The 27,059-nt window shown below is 37.1% G+C and overlaps 1 protein-coding gene across 3 annotated transcripts in view; it reads right to left on the reverse strand.

Annotated features, from left to right (window-relative positions):
• Positions 1–27,059, reverse strand: part of ptk2aa (protein tyrosine kinase 2aa) — a 99,504-nt gene that overhangs the window by 61,505 nt on the left and 10,940 nt on the right. The window contains exon 3 of one of the 3 annotated variants that reach the window (XM_079879766.1): positions 10,909–10,935. In XM_079879766.1, coding sequence (XP_079735892.1) covers positions 10,909–10,935 — 27 coding nt within the window. Of the gene's footprint in view, positions 1–3,225; positions 3,739–10,908; positions 10,936–27,059 lie in introns of those variants that run through there. The other 2 variants (XM_079879767.1, XM_079879768.1) reach the window with 2 other exon arrangements.

Consider the following 27,059-nt stretch of genomic DNA (forward strand, 5'->3'; position numbering starts at 1 on the left):
GACAAGAGACAAGAAGAGATGAGATGAGAAGAGACTAGACAAGAGACGAGAAGAGACAAGACAAGACAAGAGAAGAGTTGAGAAAGGACGAGACAACTGAGAAAAGAAGAGACAAGACTAGAAGAGATGAGAATAGAGAAAAAGAGACTAGAGCAGAAGAGACAAGAAAAGAGACGAGACCAGACCAGAAGAAATGATATGAGAATAGAAAAGAAATTAGACGAGACAAGACAAAAAGAGACAAGAAGAGAAGAGACTAGACTAAAAGAGATGAGAATAGACCAGAAGAGATGAGAAGATACGAGACAAGAATGAGACAAGAAGAGTCAAGATGAGAAAAGACGATAAGAGTGACCTCAAGCGACCTCTGAACCCACAGATGCTCTCATCACACCGAACGCATCACCCGCATGTTAACATGCATTGCACATGCAAATGTATTTAAATTAAGTGGGAGGGATCAGATCGACAACAGCTCAAAATGTCTCATGTTACAGGAGTGAAGGTACAGTAGGAACACAAATCCCTCTGAAAACACAACATCCATCCAGAGAAACACAACATGAGCTGAACACGTTAAACCACATTATATCTGACCCTCAGTGACTCCAGCATGCATTAGATCTTCCATTAGTGTCTGAAGCACGTAACCTGCTCTTCAAAGGTCACAGATTATCTCTATGCTTGAGCTATAGGGCCCTATTTTAATGATCTAAGCACATGGTCTAAAGCGCAGGGCGCAAGTGCACTTAGGGCGTGTCCGAATCCACTTTTGTTAGTTTTAACGACGGGAAAAATGGTCGGCGGTCTAAAAGGGTTGTCCCTATTCTCTTAATGAGTAATGGATGTGTTTTGGGATTTACGTGCGTTAAACCAATCAGAGTCTCATCTCCTATTCCCTTTAAATGCCAGTTGAGCTCGCGCCATGGCGGATTCGCTATTTACATGACAGAATTTGATAGTGGAAAGACAGAAGCGTCTCCAGAGTGCAAACGGATCTGCTCGTGCGCGAGGTAAAAGTGTGCAAGCAGAACATCTACGGGACAAGCCGGATTCCACCATATCTTTATGTACACAATAATAATCTTTTACATTGTTATCCTTTTATTTTAAATATTTGGCGTGTTTGTGTTCTGCTGTGCGTCCCTGTGTGTGTAATAAGCAGAGTGTACGCGCATTGTGGATCCGCCAAAATACTGAGCCATTGACCAACTGAAACCTGGTCTAAAGTCAATGGCGCAGTATTTTTTATTATTTAAGGAGCGCTATTTATATTTCTATTCCTCAAAATAGCAACGTGCCGTCAATGCGCCAGAACACACCTCGTTTTCAGACCAGCAGCCCATGGGCACACAAATGGGCACAAATGCATTTGCTATTTAAAAAACGTGGCGCGGGACGTGAAAATGATAACTGCGTCAGGCTGAAACTAGCAAAAAACTCTTGCGTCGCGCTTGGCGCTGCATTGCCGGTGTAAGATAGGGCCCATAATGTGTGTTTTTGTGCATTCTGGGTCTCATGCTAGTCCATCTATGGATATAGTCCTTATTTCCCAGATACTGCTGGTTTAATTTCTGGTTTAATCTTACTAAAGTATGGTTGACTGACAGTCTGATGTAAACTGCACACAAAAACTGCAAGACCGCTCTCAAAACAGCAAGCTGATCAGATCTCAGTGTTACAGGTTTGCATGGGTCCGCTGGGAAACATTATTGTTTACAACATCTCCTAAACAACTCCTAAAACGACACTTCTGAGGAAAAACACAAATTTGACAAGGATGTTTTTGTGTGTGTTTAAGGCACATAGTATCAAACTCTACAATATTTCCCCTGCATATTCTGCTCTGTTCTTAGAGATGTCTTCAGATTTACCCGCCCCTCAACATCATGATATCAAGAGCAAACTGTTTTCCTGTATAAACATCAACAACAACAAAAAATAGTAGACCAAAACTAGTCAAAAGTCAGATTACACAAGATCATACAAGCATATACTTTATATACACAGCAGAATTCATCTTTTTAAGTGCCATTTCAATTTTCACACAGTTTTTAGTTTTAAATTAATGCAATATTTCATATTAATTGCACCAAATAGTGAAATTATGAATAACAATAGTGAAAAACTAGTGATAAAAAAAGATGCAGTCGTTACCAACAAATTCTCCTGAAGGTTTTACCAGTAAAGCAAAGAGCTTTTTAGCATGATGGATCATGAAAACGATGCTTTCAAACAAGTGATCAAGATGCTTTCTCTTTAAAGTTGTCTCTGAAACAATGATCTAAAGCATGAATGAACTCAAAATGAATGAAAAGTTGGAACTTAATCATTTGATAATAATCATTTGATCTGTTCATTGCACTGAGCCGCAGCAGAAGAATCAACATTGAGTGATGAAATATTGCCCTTCAATTAATTTAACCAGGAACTGAAGCAGGTAAATTCAATCAACCAATTAAAATTAATTGGCATTTTCAAATCAAATTTTCTCTTTATGATTCCTTGGATGAACACACATGAAAACACTGAAGACACACACACACACACACACACACACACACACACACACACACACATACCAGTCAATGAGGTTTGTCCTGTCAGTCACACAAGAGTCAATAAGATTAAGACTGAATGAGTGTCTGACTAAAGGACAGCATCAAGAGCAGGTGCTTAACACACACACACAGAGAGAGAGAGAGAGAGAGAGAGAGAGAGAGAGAGAGAGAGAGAGAGAGAGAGAGAGAGAGAGAGTAAAATACCATTGCAAAAAAATCATGAAAAAAAAATCAAAATGAACTGCTTTTAAATTAATTATTAATGTTATATAATTAATTCCTTTTTTGTAAAATGAGAAAAGCATTGGCTAAACATATTAACGTAAAGTTTTATGTTTTTAAGAATGCATTTTTAGTGTGCTTTTACTTCACAGTGTTATGTTCGGTATGATATGTAAAATAAAAAAAATAAAAAATAAAAAAATAATAATAATAAATTAAATTAAATAAATTAAATAAAAATAAATTAATAAATAAAACAAATTTAAGTAAAAAAAATTACAAAAAGATCAAAATAAACACTAATGCTTGTGCCAAAATGCTTTCAACTACCAAAACAAGACACTTCATACTCATCCGCACAACCAAACCCCCCAAAACCCCGCATATGCACACACACTCACACACTCCAGCATTAGACAGCAGTGAACAGACAGCGGTGTACCTGCGGCCCAGCACAAGGGGAAAGCATTGCAGCGTCTCTTCTCCATGTAAGCGTCAGACTGTCTGTCTGAGCCCGTGGAGAGGGTCAGCCAGCACCCGCCGCTCTCAAACACCCTCATGGGAACCTGTCCTGACACACACACACACACAGACACCGGCCTTCGACTGCAGATAATCCACCTTCAGACACACAGATCCGGTCAGATATGTCCACTGGAGGAAGCCCTCGACGCCAACACAAATCCTGCCCTGATGCCTGGCGTTCACAGGAGAAGCCTGAAGTCATCAGTGATCAGCTCTCAGGGAGGAGACAGATGGAGTGTGTGTGTCGCTCTGCCTCACCGAGGGGAATGAGCCGTGAGTTCGGGAAGGCCAGTGCAAAGCTAGAGGGGGAGGAGCCACTGCAAACTAATTAATATGCAAATCCCACACTCATTTCCTTCAGCAGTGGCTGTTTACCAAGTCAACCACGACTGCAAATCACTGCTGACCTGCATTGTCTCTGCTAGAGCCTTTTTACTGCCTCGGTCCCCAAAACGCCCTTTTGTGTTTCCCAGCATGCTCACTGCTCATTTTCTTTACACTACAGCTCTGAACCAAAGACTAGTGCGCTGCCATGCTGTTTACTGCATTACATGGGCAGCTGATTTTTAACGGGCCGTTCACAAAGTTCTTTGTTATATTTTTATTTTTAGTCTACTTACATAAAGAGTTTTTATTGAAAAAAATAAATAATTATTTGAAAATTGCATTTACACAAATAATGATTATTATTACTATTATTATAAATGCAAATGTATTATTATTTTTATACATATGCTTTATTATTATAACATCTATCTATTGACTACTATCAATACTATTTGCTATTGAATAAAATAAAATTATAAGCAACATTTCTATTTGTTCATGCAGCATCTGAGCGCATGGACTGTTCCAGGACTGTTCTGCTCGGCTGGTGCTGTGGTCTCTGTAAGCACTAGGTTTGGAGCAGAGCTGAGTCTCGAGGTCTCAGCAGAGACGCGACGGCCTCCGGCTAAAGCTGATCCTCTGAGGCACAGCGTGAAGAACAGCGGCGTTAAACACTTCTGTTCCCTCAGCCCGAGGCATTCCAGCAAATCAATCAATTACCAGCAGCAAAGAGCCACAATACCTCAACTAGTGCTGGAGACTAGATAGATGGATAGATGGATAGATGGATAGATGGATAGATGGATAGATGGATAGATTGATTGATAGATAGAACAATATAGATAGATAGATAGATAGATAGATAGATAGATAGATAGATAGATAGATAGATAGATACTGTAGATAGATAGATAGATAGATAGATAGATAGATAGATAGATAGATAGATTGATGATAGATAGATAGATTGATGATAGATAGAACGATAGATAGATAGATATAGATAGATAGAACAATAGATTGATAGATAGAACGATAGAACGAAAGATAGAATGATAGATAGATAGAACGATAGATAGAACGATAGAACAATAGATAGAACGATAGAATGATAGAACGATAGATAGAACGATAGATAGAACGATAGATAAAAAGATAGATAGATAGAACGATAGATAGAACGATAGATAGATAGAACGATAGATAGATAGATAGATAGACAGATAGATAGATAGATAGATAGACAGATAGAATGACAGAACGATAGGTAGAACGATAGAACGATAGATAGAACGATAGAACGATAGATAGATAGGTAGATAGACTGACTGATAGACAGACAGACATATAGATAGATAGATAGATAGATAGATAGATAGATAGATAGATAGATAGATAGATAGATAGATAGATAGATAGATAGATAGATAGATGTGTGTGTGTGCGTGTGCGCGTGTGTGTGTGTGTGTGTGTGTGTGTGTGTGTGTGTGAGCACAGCTCTGAGTTTTAAGCCAATCATAGGCTTTATCAGCAGGAGATCCAGCAAAGCTCTGGTCCACTCAGGACCCTCACAGACGGACAGCCTCTCATCCCGAATCCCTGCGAGTCCGAGACTATCCTGGGAATGAACAGAAGATCTCGGAGGATCTGACAGGACGATCGCATTCACAGTCCAAGATACACTCAACGACTGCCATTAAAACAAACACACTGGAGTGGAGAGAAACGACACCAAGGTCCCTTGTCCTTGCTTACTCCCGTATTAACTGAGAACTATTATTACTATTACACTATTATATTAACATTTATATAAAATATAATTCATATAATCTAAAAAAGAAAAATTGATATAATATAATATATTTTAGGCTAATCAATCAATTCTCATTTGAAAACATTTCTACTCTTACTAGTTCTGTAGTTTGTTCACTAGTATACATATATAACTATGTAAAGTCAAAACGTGCAGTATTTACAAAGCACACTTCGTCCTATATCCCACAATGCATTGCTAGGACTTTGCCAACTTCCATTGTGTGAATGAACCAAATCCCATATCTCAGCCATAATCCTATTTAAACCATTATTTAATCAGCCTGCCTATTTTAATCCAGTTTTTTAATAACATTTGAACATTTTCAGACATTTCTAAACGAAACTAGATTAAAAAGGCTAAAGTTATCATTCAAAGATGCCGACTGGATGGCACTCGCCTGCGTGTCCTTCAGAAGAGACGCACGGGTGGTTCAATGACCCAGCACTAACCGTGACAGGACACACACACTGACGGCCGCTCACGCAGGCGCTAACATGTGCTGTGGACCTACACCCCCTCTTTAAAAAAACCCAGATACAGGGAGAGTGGGACAAAGAGGCTGCTGGGAAGGGAGGGGTGCAGTTTTCTTCCTATACAAACCCTTCACATCCGGCCCGCCGATCCTGACAAAAGCCTTTACAAAGCAGGCCTGACTCCCCAGCAGGACTGAGCACTGACACACACTCCTCTCGGACGCACAAACGTGTGTGTGTGTGTGTGTGTGTGTGTGTGTGTGTGTGTGTGTGTGTGTGTGTGTGTGTGTGTGTGTGTGTGTGTGTGTGTGTGTGTGTGTGTGTGTGTGTGTGTGTGTGTGTGTGTGTGTGTGTGTGTGTGTGATGCACCGTATGGGACTGAGGAGGGGTCGGGACAAGAGTGTTTCCTTTGTGACGGAAAAATCCCCAGAGATCAAGACAATATATTATCAAGAGACGGTACAAAACATCAGAGTATAGATTAGATATCTAATCGATATATACTGTATATATATTCTTTTAATAATTAATGTATATTAAATATAATAATAAATACATAAATAAAATCATTATATATATCTTATATTATTTACATAAAACAGAATAATATTAAATATTAGAAAATAATACAATTTAAACACTAAATATCTATGTTAAAAAATAAAAATTTCTTAATGTAAAAAAGTCATAATGTATTTCAAACATTAAACAATAAAATCGAAAAAATAAAATGACATTCCATTTATATTAATATATATTTTATATAAAATATAATATATAAAATCTAAAAAAGCAAAAAAAAAGCAAAAAAAAAAGCAAAAAAATAAATAAATATATATATGTATATATATATATATATATATATATATATATATATATATATATATATATATATATACACACACTATTTATTGTATACTATATATTGTATATACACAATAATAAAAAAAAATATAAAACACAGAAGTAATCATTTATTTTATATTAATATATAATTTACATAACATTTAAAAAAAATTATATATTTATATTAATAAGTAAATTTTATAAAATATAATATATAACATAAATAAAAAATAGTACAATTATAATTATATATATATACATAAAATATAATTCAATAAAAAAATTATATATGCAAATAATACTATTTAAATATAAGTAAATTTAAAAGTTACAACTTTTATATATAAAAGTTAAAAAATGTATAAAAATGAGTAAAGTCACTTTAAAGTAAATTTATATATATGTGTGTGTGTGTGTGGAATAAATAAATAAATAAATAAATAAATAACACTTTTCATAAAATAAATAAAGCAGCAGTGGCCGTATGCAGTAAACGGTACACTAGCGTGTGGACTGCGGGTGCATTAAAGCACATCTGGAGTAATGAAACCGCTGCTGATAAATCAGGTGCGAACACCATCAGTGTTGCAGCAACACAAAACTAGCATGATCAAACTTCACACGCTAACAGTGACTCTCGTTCGGCAAAAATCAATCGTCAATTCTCGTTAACCTTGCAGTTCTGTGCAGGATCGATCCTTTCTGGCCAGCTTCCAGAACTCTCTTTTACAGCACTAATGATTGCTTATGATTAATCGCTTGTGCTGAAGTATTAATAACATCTGCTAATTTAATAAATGCTCAACTCTGACATCAGAGTTGATTTTCTTCACATAACATCTCAAGCCAGACCTCTTAATTCAATCAGGCCCCTCATATTAAACACATTATGCTTCACGCATTAAAGGTGCAGTGTGTGGTTTTTACCGGCATCTAGTGGTGAAGTTGCAAATTGCAAACAACAGAAGTTACGCTGGCCGACGGGAAATGATGTCGTGGTCTGAGACAGCAGAGAGTAGCCAGTTAATCAATGAGGTTTCTTTACAAAGATAAACTAAGAAATTAGGTTTACTTAATTATTCAGTAAAGCGATATGTTATTGCGAATATTATTGTTACTTGTTCATCATTGTGTCAGTGTTTTATTCGCTTCTTTGCACGAAGAACAACATAGTGACGAAACGCGTATGTCCGCTCAGGGCCACCGTAGAAACATGTCGGTGTAAGCGGACCCGCGGTGTGTGTAGAGAGAAATGCTCATTCTAAGCTAATAAAAACATAATGGTTCATTAAGTAAGGTCTTTATACACCACTGAAAACATAGTTGTGTATATAATATTGCATTTCTGTCAACAGATCCTCCTAAATATTACACACTGCACCTTTAACTCAATTATGGCCCCTTATATTAAACACATTCTGCTTAATGCACTAATTATATTCCAGATCCAGTGGATTCCCACAGTGAAACTGTTCAACTGGGGACGCAGCGTGAATGTGGCTCCGTCAGTGACGTGAATCTGCCGTTTCTCAGGACAGTGAAGAGCGCAGAGATGAATATTAATGTCTGCGACTGCTGAGACACTGACAACACAAGCGCTAATGACTCATCGGTTCATTTCCTCTCGTTACCACGTCAAACGAACCTCAGCGAGACCCCGAACTAATGAAGCCAAACCCCAACGCCCCACCAGATATGAACATACAAACAAATATGGGCAAAAAAAATAACAAATAAAATAAATAGATAAATAAATAAATAAATAAATATATCATAGAAAAAAATATATGCTTAATTCCCAGTGGAGTAAAAAAATAAACATGTTAGGCAAAAAAAGTTGAATTAAATTTTGCATGAAAAAAGTTAAGTGAAGTTAAATTAAAATACATTAAATGTAGCTTGTCAAGTGAAACCATCATGTTTTTAGGATGTTTAGATATTTATAATGGAAATATATATATATATATATATATATATATATATATATATATATACAGGGCCTGAAATTAACACCCGACCACACGCCAAATGCGGGTGAATTCTTCAATTGGCGGGTAACACTGTCAATCTACCTGCCACATTGGCAGGCAGCCAATGAGAATCGACCCTTCGCGGGGAGTTTGATTGACAGGCGATCTGGCCAATCATAATCCGCCTTTTTTTTTGTCCGACAAAGCAGTCAGGAGAGTTCAACGTTGGAGGATTTGAACTTGAAAAAACAGAGTGTACTGAGTAAGCCTACTGACATCTTTCCGCAGTTAAAACTACATTCCTTCTTATGTTCATTCATGTTTATTTGATGCTATAAATTAACTAGAAGGAAGAGATGATCGGTTCACGAGCAGCTTTAACTTGAGGCACCACAGCGATCTGTCACAGAGCCACAAAACGGTATTGTCCAAATTTCTTTAAAAATGACCAAATTTTAACGTTGAGACTTTGTTTAATATCAAAAGTAACCTGGACTGTCTTGTCTGTCAGCGTGTTGTCAGTGTCCTCTCTGCTGCGCGATGTGTTTTTCACATAGACTGTTTTTTCATTGCGTGAGATCATGGTTTGGCGTGAGCGCGCGCGGTGTAGCTTGTCGGACATAGCAACAGTAACTAAAGGGGCGATTGTTTTTTTTGTGTGTGTGTATTTTTTTATTTTTTATTTTTTATTTTTTTTGCAACTGTTCTTTGACATTCAAACGAAGTTGTATGTTTCGTTGGATTTTAGCTAAAAATGTGGCGGCACATTACTGGAGTAAAGAAAGCATCTGTGAAAGCAGCGCAGTTTGAGTGTTTCGGAAACGTATGTGATCGGAGAGAAAGATGCGTCTTCTCTGACTAAGTTACGTTTGAATGTGTGAGTTGTATTAAACTGTTGGTGAGATGAGATGAGATAATAGGCTACAGTACAATGACAGTTGCACAGATGTTGTGTCCAAATGTCCGGTAGCCTACCCGGTAACTTTACCAGTAATAACAATATTAATTTAGTTCTGCTTAACGGTTCCTGAACGCTGTAACTAACAGCTGCCCAGCCATCAACACAGCCGCGTGTGATTTGTTTAGGTCTATATCTGTATTCTAAGAATTATTATTACTTGTATGGATCTCGTTAATAACTTGACAGCACTTAAATGTGTATTCTTACAATTTAAAGAACAAATGTTTGTGCAAATCCTTTTTTTTTTTTCACCTTTTATGAGGCAAAAAAAAAAAAAAAAAAAAAATTGGCTGGTAAAAAGTCACTGTGGCGGGTGGATTTTTAAATCCACCTGCCACAGTGGCTGGTGGTCAAAAAAGTTAACTTCAGGCCCTGTATATATATATATATATATATATATATATATATATATATATATATATATATATATATATATATATATATGTGTGTGTGTGTGTGTGTGTGTGTATATATTATTTTAATACATGATTTATATAAAATATAGTATAGAATTTAATTATAAAATTTAATTATAAAATAATACAATTATAATGATAATGATATATATATATTCATATCCTCTCGTTACCACGTCAAACGAACCTCAGAGAGACCACAAACTAATGAAGCCAAACCCCAACGCCCCACCAGATATGAACACAAACAAATATGTGCAAATGGACACATAAAATGGGCAACACTTCTCAATTAAAAGTGAATTAACAATGAGCAATACATTTAACAGCATTTCTTAATCTAGCATTTCTTAATTGATTATGATTGTTCACAACTTTAGATTAAAACACGTATTATATGTTGAAATTAACATTAACTAAGATTACTAAATGCTGTATTCATGTTAACTAATGATAACACATGAAGCCTCATTGTAAGGTGTTACCAGATGATAATTGTTTGCAGAGAACAACACAAATTTAATTGTCACAGGGGAAAAAATGCCATTATTGATAGCCATTAATTTTCTTTTCTTTACTCTTCTGACTCACTGAACCACACTGAGGTCAACAGAACAGACAAAACGCCCTCGTCTCTTCCTCTGAAGACTTCACACATCTCAGAGATTTAGTCTGTGTTGCTTGGCTTGAAATAAAACATGGAGAGAGAGAGAGAGAGAGAGAGAGAGAGAGAGAGAGAGAGAGAGAGAGAGAGAGAGAGAGAGAGAGAGGGTTTATGATAATTCACTCACCTGTGTAAAATGAAATTCTGGAAATGTCTGTGGAAAGAAAGAGAAAGAGAAAGAGAAGATCAGGCCAGGTCACATTTATTTTGTCCTCTCAGCACATTGAGCAGAGCATGTGGTTTTATAGGTCATCTGTAATCTCTGGGGACGGAGAAACATGATCCACAGCGCCACCTGTCTGCGGTGAAGAGCACTGCTTATCTGGGACAAAACCACTGCCAAGATCCTCAGCAAGATGAGAAACCAGCACTCATTCACAACAGACCAGGAATATGACGAGAAAATAAAGTCTAAAGCTGGCTTTCAGTTCTGTTGCTTTCTGTATCAACTCATCTCAGATGTTTTATAACATATATTTATGAGTCGATAGTCATCATACAGTAGAGATATGGAGCAGCTCAGATCATTAGATGAGAAATCATTGAGTTTATACTCAGACTTTTGATTGTAGGCTTTGTTTGGTGTCTTGACGAATCATTAAGATCTCTTGTGAAACTACACTGTAAAAAATCCAACTTATGTTTTGTATGACAAATTCAGGTTTTAAAGTTTATTCAACTATTTAACATGAAAAAAGTTGAGATAACTCAAACACGTAAGTAGAGAAAACTCAAAAATGTCCTGCAGCTGGTTGCCTTAAACTTTTAAGTTTTCTCAACTTTTTTTTTTTTTACAGTGTAGAGGAGTCAAATGTGAGATTAATGTTTTTTTTTTCCTCAGGAGAATCATTTGAGAAGCAGATTTCACACTGACTAGGAGAAAACAAGAGATATTTAAGAGATCAGTTTCAAGACAAGCATGTCTAAAGCCCTATCCGGACGGGACTAGTTTAACATGGAGAGGAGGGGTAAAGTCATTATCACCAGAGCTTCTCTGTGATTTTAGTGCCGTCCGAATGTGCATCTCAGTGATCATTACGGGCAATATCCCTATTCGGACGGGATTCACTTTACAAGGGTAGATGGAGTAATGTAATTTTTACCACAGGACGTCTGTAATAATAATGGCCAATTCGCACGGGATAAGATATCTCAGTAAACTAGCAGAAGTGGGAGAGTAACTCGATTTACACACCGCCGTCACTCCTGTCGTCATGTGTATTACACTGCTTCCTGATATCACGTGCGCAAACACACATAACCTATATTTATATATATAAAACAGTTATGTCCGGTCGAACGATCTATTAATTAACTTCAGATTGGATTGTGTTGGTAATAGGCACTTACCTTGAAGCACTTGAAAGTGCATGGGAGGCTGAACTGCGGCTGGTGTTGATGTTTGTGTGTGAAAGTCTTATCTTGTTTGTGTACTTTTTTTCATAAAAAAATAATTGATGTGGTGGTTGAAAGACACACATTGAACACTGAAAGTGTTTTAACTTGCTGTATTATCTGTTGGTTCGGAAATGCCACTGAATCTCAGAAAAACAGTTACCAAGTTGCTGGGGATAACATCACCGAGCATTGAACACATTTACAAAGATAGAGTGGTGAGAAAGGCCAATAACATTGTATGTGATTACACACACCCGTTGGCATCTCATTTTAAATTATTGTCAACTAGGCGTCGTTTCTGCCCACCCCTTATGACCAAGAACAGATCCAAATTTTCTTTTGTACCACAAGCCATAAAAGCCTTAAATCAGTCAAAATAAGCTAGATGTCCAGTTGGCCTGGTTAGATGCAGGGGTGTATAGTGCATTGCTTTGTATTGTATCTGTTTGTGTCATATGTCTGATGCTTTGTCATGAAGTGCCTTGCGACTGCGCCGCAAACCCAATTGCCCCACGGGGAAAATAAAGTTATCTACTACTACCTAACGCTAAAAGATGTTTCGTGCCTCTAACAAGTGCTGTCGATCTTCTCTCTGATCTGAATGGTGTGTGTGAAACACTTGAGTTTTGCCACAGACTCGTTCCAGCGACTAGAACGCAACTGGATGCTTCTTCAAGCGTCTCCATACTTGAAAAACTACTTTTAAACACGAAATGATGGAATATTTACGTACATATTTACAGCAAGTCTATTCGCATGGGATTAGTGTCACCTGAGGTCATTTTTCTGGACATTTTTACTGAAGGTAAAAGTCGCCGTAATCTTTACTGATATTGTCCGTAATGATCACTGAGATGCACATTCGGACGGGACTAAATTCACAGAGAAGCTCTGGTGATTATTACTCTGCCCCACCTCTCCATGTTAAACTAGTCCCGTCTGAATAGGGCTTAAGTCAGTAAAGATTACGGCGCCTTTTACCTTAATAGGTTAACTAATACATCGTTCGACCGGACATAATAGGTTATATGTGTTTGCGCACGTGATATCAGGAAGCAACGTAATACACACATGACGAAAGGACGTCCTGTGGTAATTACATTACTCCATCTACCCTTGTATAGTTAACCCCGTCCGAATAGGGAAGAGGACAGGCTTGATGAATGTGGAGGACACGAGGACAGACGAGACATCTGAAACTGGACTCAGCGCTGAGACTGAAGCGAGACACACGAGCAGGAAGGAAACACACATTTATTGGAGTTCAGTTACAAGGAAAAGCTTTATCAACTGTCAGCCACATCAACAAATCAATGAACAGAGAGATGATTCACCACCTCCTGATTTGTGTGTGTGTGAGTGTATGTGTGTGTGTGTGTGTGTGTGTGTGTGTGTGTGTGTGTGGGCGGTTTAAAGATATTGCATCCAGATGACTAGTTTCTCATAAACACTGAGTAATCAACTCAACATGTTTTTGGTAATTCTGATGCTGAGTTAAAGGTTCAGCTTCAATGCTGCAATGATTCACATCGCCACCAAATGCATCGAAACGCTGCATTTCAACCTTTGCATGACACTGAAGCACAACGCAAAAAAAAAAAAAAATTATGGATAATTATAATTTGTGCCTTTCTGCATTAATTGTATATGTATTCATCATGTTTTTATGCAAAGCTAAAATTGGATAAGTGGATAAGAACCACCCTCTTTATTAATTCTTCATCTGTAGGAAATGCTATGCACATATAAATCTATTTTAAACTGATGTAAGGAGGATCAAAAGCATTAATGCAATATTTTAACAAAAAAAAAGCAATATATCTGCATCAGCACGGTGTAATTTTTCTGCATTTAATTCCCCTAAAAGATTTACGAAACAAATAATGATAGATTGAATGAGCTGGAAACTGTACTGTAAATGAAGCTTCATAGCGGGTTCATCAAAACTAGGTCACTTCTTTCCAGAGCGCTACACAAGACGAGGCTCGGAGGCTGTTTGTTTGTCCACATTAGCTGATAACCGTTTACATCTGTCAGAGACGCACACAAACACAACCACACACATACAAAACTAACACATGAGCACTGACTCGTGTGACTGTACACACACACACACACACACACAAACACAGAGATCACAGAGCGGAAAGAAACCGCAACATCAAACACAGAGCAAACAAAAACTACACAGACTTACTCAGACGCACATTTACATCTGTTCAAACTCAACTCATCACAGATTAATGTTCATTTTCAAATAAACATCATGTAACATCTTGTATGATAGTAATTGAGTGATATATTGCATATTTATTCATATTATATATAATGTATATAATGTCATATTTTAAATAGTTTTACATATGCATTTAACGTGTATAGAAAATAAAATAAAGTAAAATATACATATTAATAAATTAATATACATGTAATTTATTTTATTATATAATATTAAAAAAAATGTATAATAATATTTTTAGATTTATTTTATTTCAGAGTAAATATATAATACAGTTTCATCTATACACACATTATTTGCATTATTATTATTGTATTTTTAATGAATAAAAAATAAAATCGTCAACTTTCCTTTAGGTAATCCCGTTAGCTAAAAAAGCCCAACCAGTTTTCCTCTTAATGACGGATATATTTTCCACTATACGAGTCAGAGAATCCCGTACACGTCTGTCTACCCTCAATTACATTCATCTGTCACACACTCTCAGTGTAAAGTTGTCGTCACGACGCTGTTGATAAAGAGTGTGAATGAGGTGAACAGATGGAGGGAAATGAGAAATGAGATCCGGGTCACGGCACCAGATTCACAGATGGGCTCCTCGAACATCTCCCATAAACCCTGGCAGCAATAACTCCACCATTATGGAGCTTCTTTGATGTGGACGAACTATAACAACCAAGAACAGGCTTCTGCGCTCCTTTATGAGCTCTGACATCGGACCCTAATGGATGACAGACGCATCTACGGAAATGCCAAACCTCGTGAGCCTCACATGTGGATTCCCTCGCGTCCTTTCTCTATGGCTCTCAGCGGACAGCAATTATACACACACTCCAAATAATCAATACTGTTAGTGGATAATCAAATCTACATGTGAATGGCATGGTGTAGCCGCTCTATTGACCATGTGTCCAGAGATTAAAGGATCAGTGTGATTTTAACACACTTCAGTCACACTTCATATACGCTGGTCAGACAGCCGGCCATTTTTAATAGACAGTTCACACTTTCAAACGCACCAGTTTTGATGCTGTCGGCTCCATATGTCACACATTACAGACCGGGATGCAATGCAAAGGTCAACTTAACGCAGAAGTGCAAGACTACGCAAACCCAAACACCTGCTTATCAAGCTGTTAGCCTTTGAGCTCGGCTGGTTATGTGAGGATGGAGTGAAACTTGAACACAAATGGCTCTGTGTTTCAGCCCAGTCGGGTTGACAGCACACAACCGCAGTGTTAGCACAGTCACTCAGAACAGATACGAATCAGACTTCATTTAACGATGCTTGTTCGCTGGCAAATGCTCCAGTGACCGCAAAAGTGTTGGCCGAAAACGGCACCAAAAAGAGTCTGTTCTGATTAGTATCTGATTTGAACATAAACTATCATTCAAAAGGCTGGGGTCAGTATTCAGAAATTAATACTTTTATTTAGGGATGTATTTGTTTGGTTTGGACCGATACCGGTCAAATGATATTTGATATTTGAAAGCTGATAATAACCGATATATTGGCCGATGAATCTAAATCTGATGTTATATAATATTTAAGAGCCTGATTACAAAAACAAAAGTCTCACTATTAAAAGCCTTGACCCAAACACTTCAACGTAAATCAAACAAATACAGTACAGTAACCTAGTTTGAACCAGTGCAAGATTTAATACAATAATGCAAACAAGTCTGGACAACATTACTTGCATATAAAGAATCAAAATGCATGTGCCATGGATAAATGCAATGGAATAGCCTATGCACGGACAATCAAAAAATTATTTTAATTAAACCATATTGTTGATGAAAATTATAGGCCTACAAGAAAAATAAAAGGGCTAGTTATTATTAATAATGCATCAATGTTTTGATCCGAAGTGACTTTGAACTGACGATAACATTTAAATAAATATATATCGGCCGATACATTGTGTGCATCCCTACTTTTATTCATCAAGGATGCATTAAATTGATCAAATGTAGCATTAAAGACATTTATAATGATACAAAAGATTCTGTTCTTTTGAACTTTCTATTCATCAAAGAATCCTGAAAAACAATGTATCAAGTTTCCACAAAAATATGAAGCAGCACAACTGTTTTTAACATCATAATAATCAGAAAGGGCAGCAATATCAACATATCGTATGATTTCTGAGGGATCATGTGACACTGACTGAAGACTGGAGTAATGATGCTGAAAATTCAGCTTTAATCGCAGGAATAAATTACATTTTAACGTATATTCACATAAAAAAGATATTTTAAACTAAAAATATTTCACTGTTTTAACTGTATTTTTTGATGAACATAAGACACTTTCAAAAAATAGACTGCAAACTTTTGAATAGCAGTGTACATATTGCAGATATCAGCAGAATAAAGCAGCTATTCTAGGTCAAAAACATTAAAGAGATTAATCAAAAGGACAATTCACTTATAAGCGGAAAACTTAAAAACTAGAAAAAGCACCTGGCTAATAAACATGAGATCCTGCACTGAAATCTCAGTAGTACCTTATTAAACTGCACTTACCCTTGAGGATCTATAAATAATACCTAACCATCTGTATGCTAGCGTAGAGAAACGCCCCAGCTGTGATTTATCTACCTCAGACCCGCCGACCGCAGCGAGAGGTTCTGCTGCACACGACAGACCACGGCTTCGTCTCGCACACGGGATTACTGGACGACAAGATGACGGAGTGAATGAAGGATTTCATCCACGCAAACGTGAAAATAAACCTCTCTGTACCGTGTCAGAGCACGTATGCTGACCAAACACTAAATGTTGGCTGTCATATCAGTTCACAATACACAGGGTGTAACAATATATCGTGTCACAATGTATCGCAATACAAAAATGCATCAATATGTATCGTGGATAGTGACAATATGTATTGTGTTTAGTTCACCCAAAATGAAAATTACTGTGAAATTCAAATTCTCAGGGTTTTAGAGTCAGTACTGCATTAAACTACTATAAATAATGCTGAATATAATGTACAATATTTGCCAAGTGTGTATATAATGTATAATGGGGTATATTTGTGTGTCCTGATAATGCCAAATGTCTGATGTTATCAGTAAAAAGGCCTACATTATTTTAAATATATCTAGTCAGTGAAAGAGTGCAAATATTCGTCTAAAATAATTCTGTATTTTCATCTTCAGAATCATGAATATTGTTATTCTGGTGTCTCTATTGTCCTGTGCTTTGGGTTTCCAGCACAAGTCCAAGCCTATTCATTCACACACACAATGTAATACCAAATTTAGCATTTTAATCAACAGTACATTTTTTGTTAATCTTTTATCATATGTCTTGGAGTATCGCAATAATATTGTATTGTGAGTTCAGTATCGTGATATGTATCGAATCGTGACATGAGGGGATCGTTACACCCCTACTAGGGCTGCACGGTATTGAGAAAAAATGTGATATGCGATAACTCATTAAATAATGCGATATTCGATATGTGATATGATAATGCTGTGTAAGTAAACTTAAATTATTTTTTAAATATATTTCTTTGTTATATTATATTTCTTAAAAATTGTTTCACATTATTTTTGTGAGAAGAAAACATCCCTACAACTTCTGAAAGTGAACATCAGTGTTTTACTGTAGCATCAGAAGTGTTATTTTAACATCAGTGGGGTTTAGGGGTTCAGGTTATCCTACATTATGTTTATTAAACAACAGAAACTGAATAATCAAATGTAAAAATAAACACTGCTCAGTTTTCTCTGTATGAATTAAATATCCTGATTCTTATTAAAGCTACAAAAGTTATTCAGCCGAGAGCAGTGAGTGATTTTCTCTTTGTTCATGACTCAGTTATTATATGCATTTCGTGATATATACATTTGCGATATTCCGATATATTGTGCAGCCCTAACCCCTACAGATAAAATCTGCTCATTTAATGTTGTTGCAACAAGCTTGTCGGTCAGTGAATGTCGTGGATGGATGGTCTGACTCCATAATAATCCCGAAGACGCCCGTCTGTCTGAAAGCTTTAGGTTCATTTCGCTCACGATCACCTGATTTACGCTTTCCTGTATTACAGATCGGCTCGAAGTCCTTCAGCATTAGATGGACATGCGTCAAGCTTTGAAGATGATTCTTCAAATGAATCCTGTATCTGTCCAGAGAGCACCGTATCTGAGATGATATCTGTGAAGGGCTCTGAGGATCAGACTTCAAACCAGCTCTGCTCTCTGCTCCCATAATGCACTGTGGCACCAGTGGGGGTTTGCTTTCCCATAATCCTTAGCAAGACAGAGAGCAGCCAGATGCTGATGCAGCAGAACTGATACAAGGTCAGAGAGAGAGAGAGAGAGAGAGAGAGAGAGAGAGAGAGAGAGAGAGAGAGAGAGAGAGAGAGAGAGAGAGTTTTTGCTCACCCTCAAAAAGTGACAACTTTAACATGCTATTTACAAATATCTGTGTGATATTTTAAGCTAAAACTTCACATACACACTCTGGGGACATCAGAGACTTATTTTACATCTTGTGAAAAGGACATTATACCAACCCTTTAAATTATGTAAAATGATAGTAAATTCAGTATTGATTTATGACTTTCATAGTTGCAGATGAACACAAAAGGACAGACAATAGTGGCGTCTCACTGTTGCACACGAGTGAACTAAACTCAACCGGGTCTGACAAATGATGGAGGGCTGTTTAACACACACACACACACACACACACACACACAGAGCTCTTTCCTCCCTGTAATTCCCTTTCATTGTGTGGTCACTATGAGCAGATCAAGGGCCCAGGGCAAAACAAGCACACACACACACACACACACACACACACACACACACACACACACACACACACACACACACACACACACACACACACACACACACACACACACACACACACACACACACACACACACACACACACACCCTACAGGCTCTAACACCTGCCAAACAAACTCAGGCCAACATTCACGACCTCACACACACATACACATACACACACACACACACACACACACACACGGCACGCTTCCAAGGAAAGCAATCAGTCAAAAGTAATCCAATATCAGGTCACAGAGTTCAGCACATGTACGAACACACATGAATAGAAGTAACAGTCACTCCAATATCAATCTGCATTTGACCTTAATAATATCACAATGCCAAAAACAACAACAACTCCAGACGCTTACAACAGATTCGTATCAGTAATTATCATTCATAAATGTGCATATATGCATGCAGAAGTGTTCGACCTATATTCTGCCACTACAGTTCCCAAACATGAGCGTTCATGCAGTCTTCCTGATGTCAAATCACCCCGCCACAGATCATCTTACAGAAGAATTAATCATTCTAAAGGATGAACCAGTGTTAAATATCAACTATCACTGATAATCTGGCTGTACATGTAATCTAATAATATTCTTCTATGACGAACAGACAAGAAAAAAAAACTTGCAGCGGTTCTAGATCAAAAATCTGCATCGCATACGGTTACATTTACACGTTCACTTAATCAAAGTTTACAGAAACAAATAGTAATCATTAGTGATGCAAAATATATCAGTGATTGCATCGGTATCATCCTATACAAAATCAGTTTAATTAGGCTCAATTAGGTTTAATTTCAAATTGAAATAGTAAACTCTTTTTCTATGCCAGATTACAAAAGTATTAAACTATTATCCATCTTTAAATTATAGTGTTTCAAAGAGTTTACCATTTAAAAAATAGATTTAGATGAGAATACTTAAACAACACTAATATGCAATAGTGTATAGGTGAATAAGTATGTATGTGTGATTAGTATATTGGCTATTCATATAATACGGCATTTCTTTTTAATAACCATAAATATCAATATGCACTTCACATCATGTTTCTATCAAGAGCTTCATAAGGATCTCACTATTTGTAACATCATAATGATTAACTCTACGTATTGTAGTAAAAGTATTGTAACACTGCAGTCTAAACATGCAATGTTTCCCTTCGGCTGCAAATATTCAAACACGAATCTTCGTAAATTCAATTTTCCCATTGAGGCAGGAGCAGAACTCATTACAGTGTGTGGAAACGGAAGCCTCTCTCTCTGTCACTCCTGCACACACACACACACACACACACACACACACATTCAGATGTGGTCGCGCTGAGCAGCAGGAAAAGCTCTTACCGTGGTACAACCCTTCCATTAAATACGAGTAACCCTAATCCAACACCAGCGTTTTGTAGTATCCGTAAAACACACTTTCACACACACTTGCGCGCTAGGTACGAAATGCAGCGGTCCGGCATTCAGTCATAGTAGCACTGCAAGGAAAACTCAATGGTGCATGCAGAGGAGCGTAGCCGGTCTGAGCGTGTGCAGAACGGAGGGGGCGGGGGGGTCTTTGTCTCTCACTCTGAGCTCAAGAGAAAAGAGGAGAGGAGAAAGCTGGAGGGGGAGGGAAAGAGATACAGAGAGAGAGAGAGAGAGAGAGAGAGAGAGAGAGAGAGATACAAAGAGAGAGCGAGAGAGAGAGAGAGAGAGAGAGAGAGAGAGATACAGAGAGATACAGAGAGAGAGAGAGAGAGAGAGAGAGAGAGAGAGAGAGAGAGGGGAACGTGGATCTGGTAACCGACGGTAACGGTGAGGTCAGCACATCTCCACCCCCCTCCATCCCCTCTGAGACAACGAAAAAAATGAAACGAGTAAAGCAAAGCAGATGCAGATATAGATGCGACGCGGTGGGGAACTTTCTGAACTCACACACACAGACTCTCTGCAGCTCCTTCGCTGAAGGGACAGTTTACTCAGAAATTATGGCATGAATTTCTCACCCTAATGTCATTCTAACCGCGCGTTTTACTTCTTTCTTGAAACGCAAAATGAAATGCAATAAAAGCAGGTGGTGATTCAAGCTTCAAAAAGGACAAAAAATAAAATAAAAACATGGTTTTCCGAAGCTCTGTGTGAAAAACAGACACGTATATATAATACAGGGCCTAGAACTAATGTCTGGTGACTTCTCACAGTTCTTGTTCATTCTTGTTTCCATTTGTTAATTAATTTCAAGATCCGAGGTGAATTATCCATTGTTGCTTTTACAGCTACAAAGCTGGAGCACTACATGATATTCAAAGTCACATTACACGCTTTTAACAATAAAGCACATAAACAGTACCTGAGATTATCATCGCCACACTTTGTGTTTGTTGTTCCAGCGTGACGTCACAGAAAAATAGAAAGCGTTTCTAAAACAGTATCGTGGCGTGTCTAGGATACTTGTTTTACTTGTATGTTTACTAGGATACTTGCTATTTTTGTTGTTGTTTTTTTTACATAATTGTGTGTGTATTTGTTAGCTCAAGTGCAAGAAAAAGTGAAAAAGAGAGCTGAGTTTAGTATTCGAGCACGAGACGTGCGCTCTGGACGCTGTAACGGGATGAGTTCACTTTTGTGTCTTCTTGCGCTTGAATATTTAACTTGTCAAGGCTTAAACTCTTGTGTCGATGAAGTGCTGCTTGTCAACTGAGCGTCGTTCACGTTTATTCACTATTAGAACTGTTACCGGCCAACTGGCAAGAGTCATACCATCGCCAACGTAGATTTTTACTCGCATTTTACTAATTTAAGGCCCTGAATAAATATATAATTTATTATTAATAGTGTTCATGAGGATCACACGGGCTGGACAGTAATATTTTCACAAAACATTCAAATTCTACATTGTCTAAAAACACTAAAACATTTAAAATCTATTCTTTTAATTAGTTAAATAAATAAACAATTATTAATAATTTATTTAATTAAAATACATAAATTATATATAATATAATATATTTATATATAATTAAAGTATAAAGACAAATAAAAACACAATGTTAGTAAATTATTATTCTTTTAAAGAAGAAATGAACATAAAACTGAACATAATAATAATGGTAAGCATAAAATATGATGATCTTAATTTAAAAAATGATTGACCAATTTTTTTTAACTATTACATTTTAAAATTCTTTATATATAAATAAAGAATTTAAATAATACATTTATTTATACATTTCTAAATTATTTATTTATGTATTATATATCATTGTTTCATTGACAATATATATATATACCGGCCAACTGGCAAGTTTCATACCATCGCCAACGTAGATTTTTACTCGCATTTCGTGAGGGTTAATTTAAGGCCCTGAAAAAAAAGATATATATATGTGCGTGTGTGCATATGTATATATTTTTTACCTGAAATTTTTGCCCGAAAAATTATTAAATGAAAGTACTTTAAATATGTACAATATTTAATTCACTGATTAATGAGACAATCATTTTTGCATGACTATTTATATATATATATATGGTTTGATATGTGTATTTATAATGTCATTTGTCTGTAAGTTGTCTTCATTTAAAGAGTAATAAAACACATTTTGCTTTATGATATTTCAGAAAATCTCCTTTAGACGTCCTGTGGGCGACTGTTATTAACTACAGTATATCTGTCAGATGATATTTGTATCTTGTTATCATGGGTGAGTAATGCTGGATAATGCTGATCATTTGTGGCGGACTGAAAGATCCTGATCAAACTGTGCCGGCGAGGACAGCGGATGATTGCACTGTTAACAGTTTCCAGTGGAGTTGATAAAGCAGCTGTGAAATACAGTTTCTGCTCCCGGAGACTTTCGTACGACATGGTTTTGTTGAGTCTTCAGTGAGTGGATCTAATATGAGAAAAGGCTCATCTTGATGACAGATGTCAGAGAGAACGAAGGGAATATGGGAGCATACTGATGTTTTACATTTGTTTTCAATCCTGCAGGAGAGGAACCCAAACACGTGTGATTTCATAGGTTGTATTTGCAGTGCTCTTGAATCTGTTCAAAATATTAGTGATTTTAGAATCAGACAGACTTCGTGAGATTAGAAACTACAGGAACATTTGGCCTTCGGCTTTTGAAAAGAAGGACAACTACATTTCACTCCTGTTTTATCATCAGTGTAATGTGTTGCTCATTAACATTAGCCCTTCGTGACTTTAATGAGCCGTGTTTTCCTCCTTGTGTTCTTGTGAAAGTGGATTCTCTCTTAGACTCGAGGCAGACGTTCATTTGTCCACGTTTGGCCTTGTGAAATAAAGACAAGGTCGTACGGGCGTCTCTTCTGTGATGCAACAAACAGCTCAGAATTTCTTTCACAAAACCTGCAATGAGCTGAGAATTCCTGACCCAAAGCCGATTACCTGGCACACACACACACACGCACACACACAGACACACACACACACATGCATACACAGACACATGCACACACAGACACATGCACACACAGACACATGCACACACACACACAGCTTCTTTCACTCTTAACCTTCCTGACACACACTTTCAACCTCCTATCAGCTCGTTCTCTTCAAGGCCGACTTCAGATGCATGAAGAGCAATAGAGACAGACGAAGCTCATCAGTGTTCAGGGAGCGCAGCCTATCTGTCCTCGTGAGCGACACATCTCTGATCGCGCGAGTCATGTGACGTGACCGTTACCCACAGGCCCTCAGCGCCCACTAGTGGAGGAGGCAATAGTGTTCATGAGGATCACATCAGACAGACTCGAGAAGAAGAGCAGCCAAACACTTCATTCTGGACAATAACATTTTAACAAAACATTCAAATTCTACATTGTCTAAATATGTATATTAGGGCAAGGCAAAAAAAAACTAAATGTGGTCGATTCAAAATCGATTCTCAAACCGATTTTTTTCCACATTTACTGTTTTAATGTACCCAATTGTAATACAGGAGTAGTATTAAATATTCATTGAGTCGAATCGAAATCGAATTTAGAATCGAAATCAAAAATCGAATCGAGAATCAAAATCGTATCGAATTGAGAGTTTGCGAATCGAAATTGAATTGTAACATCTGAATCGATACCCAGCCCTAATATATATATATATATGAGCTGATATATATTCAATTTACACTGGTAAAGAGAAAAAATTACTTTAAAAAATAATGATATGTTAATCACTATATTTTGCATCTCTATACTATATAGACATACTGTAACTAACAGAACTAATCTGACTCAACAACATACTAAATAATAACATATATTATGACAGATATTCAACGGGGGAAAAAACACAAAACAACAACTATTGCCCCTTTGAGGACTCGATTAGTATGCACATTAATTATGTAAAGCAGAACTGGGTGCTTACAATGCACTAGCCAAGTACTCATGTCTACGTTCATGTAATTGTGTTTCTGATCTAAGGGACAAAGAGAGGATGAAAAAAGTGAAATAATGCTAAAAAAAAAAAAAAATGCTAAAAAGCAACATAAATGATATTTTGTTGCAAAAAAAACCTTGACAAACATGTCATAAATACCAAAATAAGACACGGCTATGAAGGTAATATGATGCCATAAAGACTTGCATGCGCAGGGTAAGATTTGTGAAAGTGTACATAAGATTGTAAGCGTAAATTAAATTTGCATGCGCAAGAGAATATTTTTGTGTAATATATCTGCAGCATTTTACTGTTATTTGTAAGTGTAATTTGTGCATTGTGAAACTGCAGCTTCAAGCTAACGCAAAATAAATAGGATCTGTATTCTTCTGACTTCCACTTTTCCACGCTTACACTTTTGGCTCAGTTTTTGCGCACAAATACGGCCAAAAGCATTGCAGGAACTGCAAAACAGATTAATTGCGTAAAATCAAACTTTGTGTAAAAAAATGCTCCAAATGTCTAAATGGCTTGTCGTGTGCATAGAGCAAAAAAGTTCCCGAAATAACCCGATTTGTACAGTTGCGTCTTTCTTTTACCTGCGCTTCCAGTTTTGGCTCGAATCTCTCACTCGTTGAGTTTTGCAAGCGAAGAGGAGGGCGGGTCCACCTTCTTCATGTAGCCAATCAGATGAGCTTCTCGCTGACTCTCGATTTACTCTTATCTGATTGGTTCGATAAACACGCCAGTCACCAGAACACATCTTAATCTTCATTTGGCTCAGAAACGTTCTCGTTGCTTAAATGGTACTTTTTGGCATCACATTACCTTCATACGGCCCCAAACGAACACAGGAGGCGTATGACACTTCAGTCTGAGCACAACTAGCCATGTTTCTGTACATATGTGATGTGAAACACTCTTGCCAACTGGAACGAGTCCCTGCGAGCTGCAAAAGAGGCTATAATTACTGGATCTGCTGTATCTACAGATGAACGCTTGCAGCCGGTGATAATAAACGACTCCAGCGTTCAGGACTCGACACACACACACACACACACACAACCTTCCTCCCGGCCATTCACATTCAGATTGTTTTATTTAGTGCCATGTCAGCATTCAAAGCTATTTTCATGGCTGACAAAAATACAAATATTATATAAATACAATAAAAACCAAACAAACAAAAACAACAAGTCATATTATACAAGATTTTTCAAATTAACATGATTAAAAAATCCAAAACCTTTTTAGGCATAATCTTACTAAATAAGTCCTTAAGCGGGGTAACTTCATAAAAGAGCATTAAAGTCCAGGACAAGCTAATAAAACATGTTTAACAGAGAGGGGAATCTTACAAAACATGCATAAAGTCGGGTCTTCACCTTTAAAGCGTAACTCTCGCCAAAATGCAACCTAGGGTCTTTTTGTGAATCTACCCGAGGCAAACTTTCGTGTAAAAGCATAATTAGGATGGAAACGCCACTTTTAAGTTTGACCGTATTTTCATTTTCGGTCAAATTGCCTTTTGAATGGGAGTGTTTGGGGCACGACTATGATAGCATCAAAATCACTATTTTTAAAACACTAAGAAGGCTCGACACAACATGAAACTTTGCTGGAAGTGTCACCAGAGGCTCTACACATGAACTCCAGCATTGAGAACATTGTGTGTGTACACAGAGTTTACTAGAAAGAAAGGTTTTGAACAACTCACTGTCGCTGTTGTTGTTTCCGGCCGCCGGCATTTTGACAGTCAAAAATAGTCGATCTCCGAATGTGAATGAACTGACTCTGAATTTTAGTATTGCTTCTTATATGAGGATCCTTTTTCAAATACAAGGTCAATATTGATTTTCACGAACGACAAAACAACAGATTATCCGTGAATTTATGTGGAACTGAGCTTTAGGAGCTTTCCATCTTTCCTCTCCTCCCTGTTACGTTGCATTCGGAGATCGACTATTTTTGACTGACAAAATGCCGGCGGCCGGAAACCACAAGAAAAACCTTTCTTTTATTCTTGCCACTTATTTCCTCCCGGCCATTAAATAACAGAAAAGAAGCGTCGTTGTTCATCACAGTGCGTTTCATCCACTTCTCTCTCTGTCTCTCCGTGACTCACACTTGACTCTGTTGTAACCCAATTACAGACCATTACATGCCCTCTCGGAGCTGAGGGGGGAGGTCAAGGGTCACAAGACTATTCTTTTCTATAAGGTTACGAGAGATATACAGGATTAGCTTCCCAGAATAAAATAAACTTGTTTGCATGCATGAAATGAGGCCAGATTGGTAAGAAACTCTTAATATTCAACCATATCGGTGACACTTTACAATAAGGTTCATTAGTTAATGTATTAACTAACATGAACTAACATTGAGTAATACATTTGTTACAGTATTTATTAATCTTTGT

This window comes from Squalius cephalus (assembly GCF_949319135.1).
Source record: "Squalius cephalus genome assembly, chromosome: 8".
In the NCBI taxonomy this organism is placed as follows: domain Eukaryota; kingdom Metazoa; phylum Chordata; class Actinopteri; order Cypriniformes; family Leuciscidae; genus Squalius; species Squalius cephalus.